The sequence below is a fragment of the Rhinichthys klamathensis genome, unplaced genomic scaffold, assembly GCF_029890125.1.
Source record: "Rhinichthys klamathensis goyatoka isolate OS25496 unplaced genomic scaffold, OSU_Roscu_1.1 h1tg000461l_1, whole genome shotgun sequence".
NCBI classification, from domain to species: Eukaryota; Metazoa; Chordata; class Actinopteri; order Cypriniformes; family Leuciscidae; genus Rhinichthys; species Rhinichthys klamathensis.
This window is the reverse complement of record NW_026606950.1, coordinates 582,611-588,610: the sequence shown is the minus strand read 5'-3', so window position 1 is coordinate 588,610 and position 6,000 is coordinate 582,611. Positions and strand designations below refer to the sequence as shown.

Below are 6,000 nucleotides of genomic sequence, written 5' to 3'. Positions count from 1 at the left end.
GACTATACACTATCCACTATGAATGGATGAGCATAAGAGACTTCATTTAAAAACATTCAAATAGTAATGTTTCCAAACTTTTGACCGGTACTGTATACTGTATACAGATAGAAAGATAGGATACAGACAGATGTGGATGTTGCAAAAAGTTGTGAACGTTATTGATTGGGTAATATTTAAATGGCGATATAGAAAATAATGTAGTTGGCTATCATTGGTCATTAGTGAACTCTGCTGTTTTGGGTGGATGGAGTGAGCAGGCAGTGGAGAATGTACTAGATTATTGGGCACATTCACACACCCCTTTGGCAACTCTTACAGTCCCTGTACAACACACACAGGCACTCATTCATCTGTCTCTCTCTCTTTCTCACTCTCGTTTAAGAACATTTACAGGCAGAGTTGAGGTCAGTTCGGACCAGGCTTCACCATGTCTGCAGTGAAAGTCATGCTGTGGATGTGTTTGTGTATTAGTGTGATTCTTACTGCTAAAGCTCAAGACACTACGGCCATCAGAGATCAAAACAATAATTCAGCAAAACAGGTAAGATTTTACATTATGTGCTTCAATGCTTTCATGTTTTCTCAAATCTACATAAAGAGCATACAGTGGTGCTTGAAAGTTTGTGAATCCCTTACAGAATCTGTGAAAAAAGAGAATAATTTCAACAAAATAAGAGGGATCATAAGAGGGATCTTTTATTCAGAACTGTCCAGAATAAGATATTTTACATAAAAGATGTTCACAAGACAAAACAAGTCTTGAATTTATAAAAATGACCCGTTCAAAAGTTTATGTACCGTTAATTGTGCGTGACGCGTCGTTATCTGGATGATCCACAACTGTATTTTGTTTTGTTTTGTGATGGTTGTTCTTGTTCTTTCACTGCTGGAAAGGATTGTCTATTTGAATCCTTTCCAGCAGTGACTGTATGATTTTGAGATCCATCTTTTCACACTAAGGACAACCGAGGGATTCATACATAACTATTCAAAAAGGTTCAAACATTCACGGATGCTCCAGAAGGAAACACGGTACATTAAGAGCCGGGGGGTGAAAACTTTTTGAATTTGAAGATCAAGGTAAATTGTACTAATTTGTCTTCCGGGAAACATGCAAGTATCTTCTGTTGCTTCCGAAGGGCATTACTAAATAAAAAAAATGTATATCTTCATCCTGTTCAAAAGTTTTCATCCCCCTGTTCTTAATGCATCATGTTTCCTTCTGGAGCATATCGTTTTCTTTATAGTTATCGTACTTGGTGTGAACGGGCCTTTAGGCTGTGTGTCTACGGAAGCATTTTTATTCAGCGGAAAACTCCAGACAATCTTCTGAAAATGCCTTGCTGCGGGCACTCCTGAACGCTTTGGCGGGACAGCATTTTTTTTAGTTGAGATGCTTTGGTTCCTATGATACAGAATATCCACGGAATTGTTGCTAGTATGTGATTTTCGCAGATTTTGTTTCTGAATGTAAAAATGCCAATACAATGTAAAAAATACAATGTAATACTAGTATTTTGTTCTATTGCTGTTGTTGTCGTCTGTTGCCGTTGTATAAGCAGGATGTAGCGGTTGGTTGGTGTGGTATTTGTCCAGCCCAAGCGTGCCGCACAAGCCCTCAAAAGTGAAGCCAAAACGTCTCGATCGCCCCCCAGTGACCGTTCCTAGTATAGGTCATAAACCCCGCATCCCCGTGTTATTCAACGAGACGTGAGACCAACTAAACAATTAAATTACACTTCACATATCTTTTTTCTAAAGATATTTTCTGTCATTTACTGTAGTTTCTATCACGTTGATGTAATTTCAAGTGTTTGTTTTTAAAATAAGTTTGTTTTTAGTTAGTTATTTGATGCTATAAAAACGGTGCTGTGACATCATGATTGACAGCTGTGATTGACAGGTTCTCTGTGTGAAGTAGTCACTGAAGCACCAACGGACTTTTTTTCATAATGTTGACTATGTGGTTAGTAGTTGTATTTACCTTATTTTAATGAGGTACTGCAATCAGCAGACATCATTGGAGAGGAACGGAGTAGACAAAGGCCACTTAAGAAAAGTGTAGGGCGTGTGCTTGCGATTGATTCAGCGAGAGTGGGGGCGGGGCCTTGATTTCGCGGCTTTACTTCCTGCTCACGACTGCGCATGACTGGTCCCAAAAATGCTACTGTGCAAACTCAAATTCCAATATGTCAGCGCCATATCGGGACACTGGCGGCTTCAGTTCTCTCCAATGGAAAAGAGCGAAGGGGCGTCGTCCATCTTTTTTTACAGTCTATGGTCCAGCCCCTCCTCCACTGTAATTGGATGGCTGGGTAAAAAGTGACAGTGATGAACACTGCGTTTTACACAAATTGAACATTTTTTGAGATTTTTTTTTTTTAAATGCCAAACGAAGGCATACGAGGAATTCCCATTGAAAATAATTGAAAAAATATGCTGGCCGTTGGAAAAAATGCTTTAGTGGACACAACCTTACTGTGCGTTCACACACCGCTGCCGGTGAGAGCATCAAGTGGCCGGAAGTCATTCATTTTCATGACTTGGAGGGTGGCGCGGCGCATCTTGGACGGTGAGAGTGGCGAGGAAAGTTGAGTTGAGCTATGACGCAGTTCGGCGGCAACCGGCATAGATATCCATAATAAAGGATAGATGTCTTACGGGGGAGTCTCTATCGTCATCACCGGCGGCCATCTTGTCACAGGCAAGCTTTCTGGCGGGCTCTGTGGTGCCTGATGTAAGATGAGTGATCAGCACGAACACAAATACTCTTATCTCGTTGAAATCTTGACGGATTTACAAACGGTTTGGTTTCTTACAAACGTTATTAATGTGGCTATAATTCTGGATGATTATTTATTGATACACTTATTATTCATAAGTGTGCAGTGTCATAACTACATCTCTGACGTTTATAACAAACCAAACCGTTGGAAAATCGGTAGAAAATTGAGCAAGTTATGGTTATTTAAAAAGTACATGCACCATTAAAACCGTCTCAGGTTACGTATGTAACCATGGTTCCCTGAGAGGGAACGAGACGCTGCGTATCGCGCTGCGGGAACGCCCCTGCGTGATTGCGTCATGAAGCACTCGTGAAATCAGTCCAATGGCGTGACGGGACGTCCTAGGCGGGTCACGTCATTGACCAGGAACCTATAAAGCACCCCTGGACCGAACAAACACTAGCTTCTGATAGGTCGAACAAGTTGGTCACAGGCATGCTGGGAGTATGGCAAAGCGACGCAGCGTCTCGTTCCCTCTCAGGGAACCATGGTTACATACGTAACCTGAGACGTTCCCTTTCAAGGGAACTCAACGCTGCGTATAGCGCTGCGGGAACTGAATACCCACGTCGCCATAATCCTCAAGTGCCTGTATATGTGAAATCGTCATGCACATTATACTAGAAACACCCGAGAACCCGGAGTAGAAGCCACATCGAGGTTATAAAATTTGACAAAGGTGTGCGGAGAGGACCACCCTGCTGCATCACATACCTCCTGAAGTGAAACCCCTGACAATAGGGCCATAGAAGCAGCCATACTCCTAGTTGAGTGGGCTCGGATCTTTAGTGGTGATGGATGACCGGCCGACTCATATGCAAGTGATATAGCCTCAACTATTCACTTACTCAAAGTCTGCTTGGATGCGGACTTCCCTTTACTCGGAGACCCAAAACACACAAACAGTTGATCAGATTTGCGCCACAGGGCAGCTCTGTGGACATCTGCATCTAAAGCCCTAACTGGGCAAAGTAAGTTCAATTTCTCCTGGTCCTGGTCTTGGAACGGAGGCGGAGAAAAGGCCTGCAACATTATTGGACCCGCCACATTAGTGGGGACCTTCGGCACATAACCTTCCTTCGGAAACAGGAACGCTTTCACCATACCAGGCGCAAACTCAAGACACGAGGGAGCAACTGACAATGCTTGTAAATCCCCGATTCTTTTAAGAGAAGAGATAGAAAGAAGAAACAAAGTTTTTAATGTGAGAAACTTTTCTGTAACCTCTTCAATGGGCTCAAAGGGGGCCAGGGCTAGACCTTCCAATACAATGGCCAAATCCCAAGTCGGCACCCTCGAGCGTGCCGCAGGCCTTAGGGCCGTTACATAGTCAACACGAGCAACGCGAGCAAGCAACGCGAGCGACGCGAGCTACGCGCTCCTTTTCATAGTACACAAGCGTCACCGGCGATGCGTGAAATGCAATACACCGATCGCGCAGCAGGGGGTAGTAGAGTCTAGAGTCGGGTCACGTAATATTCAGATCAAAATGGCAACTGAAGAGGAGTGCATATTGCTGATTTTACATCGGCGGCAACAAAGGATGTATACAAACAAGCTCGCATAACTTTTCCTCTTCGCCCGCCATTGTATTCAAATCTTCTTCTTCTGTAAACATAATAATATACCTTTTTATGTACATTACTTGCAATGTCGCCCCCACCGACAACGCATAGTATTGTGTGCATCGGCGTGTCGCGTATCAAAAACTAGGATGACACATTTGGCTACGCATCGACGCATAATGGTGGCCGAAGCGTAGCGATGTGTAGCCTTGCGCACGCGTATGCGTACCGATGCGTTGACTATGTAAGGGCCCTTAGCCTCAAAGTACCACGGAGGAAGCGAGTTACCCATGGGTGTCTTCCCACTGACGCACCCTCTATAGGAACGTGATAGACGGATATAGCTGACACATATACTTTCAAGGTGGAGGGAGACAACCCTGAAGAAAACTTTTCTTGAAGAAAATCTAGTACTGAACCAACTGGGCAGTCAACTGGATTCACAGACTGGCCTGTACACCAGGCAACAAAAACTCTCCATTTTAGGGCATAGAGCCTCCTCGTGGAAGGAGCTCTAGAGTGTAACATGGTCTCCACTACCTCAGTAGAAAGACCTGAGTCTATGAGCTTATCCCCCTCAGAGGCCAGGCCCACAGTTTCCATAGCTCCGGACGCGGGTGTAACACCGACCCTGCCGCCTGGGAGAGAAGGTCCCTCCTGACCGGAATTTCCCATGGAGGACCTTCGAGGAGAGACACAATGTCTGAGAGCCACACTCGGCCCGGCCAGAACGGGGCTATCAATAAGAGCCGAACCCCGTCCCGGCGAACTCTCTCCAGAACTCCTGGTAGTAATGCCAGGGGGGGAAAGGCATACAGACGTAACCTCGGCCACGTCTGTACCATGGCATCCAACCCCAAAGGGGCCGGATGCGTTAGGGAATAATATAGGGGACAGTGCGTTGTCTCTCGAGACGCAAACAGATCCACCTGAGCTTGCCCGAATCGACTCCAAAGGAGCTCCACCACCTCGGGGTGGAGTCTCCATTCCCCCGGCACCACTCCCTGCCTCGACAGAGAGTCTGCCGTCTTGTTCATGTAACCCGGAATATACAGTGCTCGAACTGATAGCAACTTCCCCTGGGCCCAAACCAGAACTCGATGTGTCAATTTCCAAAGTCGGCGAGATCGTAAACCCCCCTGACGATTTATGTAGGAGACCACCGCTGTGTTGTCCGTGCGAACCAACACATGGTTGCCCCTGAGGTCTGGGAGAAAGTGTCTGAGTGCCAGAAACACGGCCATAATCTCCAACTGGTTTATGTGCCAGGAAAGATGATGGTCGCTCCACAGACCCCGAGCTGAGTGACCACTCATGGTCGCCCCCCAACCGATGAGGGAAGCATCCGTCGTTAGCGTTAAGCGACGACAGGGAGCTCCCAGCACCGGACCCTGTGACAAGAACCAAGGATCTTTCCACATAACTAAGGCACGTAGGCATCGCCGCGTGACCTTGACCATGCGAAAAGGATTTCCCCTCGGGGAGAACCCCCTGGTCCTGAGCCACCACTGTAAGGGTCTCATGTACAGCAGGCCAAAAGGAATCACGTTGGACGCTGCTGCCATCAAACCCAAAATTCTCTGAAACTGTACTACAATGAGTGACTGGCCTAGTCTTATCCTGCGCACGGCTTCCAGGATCGATTT

General features: G+C 46.0%; 1 protein-coding gene across 1 annotated transcript in view; it reads left to right on the top strand.

The window, feature by feature from the left end:
* Positions 1-386: 386 nt before the first annotated feature.
* The window catches only part of itih3a.2 (inter-alpha-trypsin inhibitor heavy chain 3a, tandem duplicate 2), a 28,268-nt gene continuing 22,654 nt past the window's right edge, over positions 387-6,000 (top strand). The window contains exon 1 of the mRNA XM_056236703.1: positions 387-544. Within this exon, the coding sequence (XP_056092678.1) occupies positions 431-544 (114 nt within the window). The 5' untranslated portion in view covers positions 387-430. The remainder of the gene's footprint in view (positions 545-6,000) is intronic.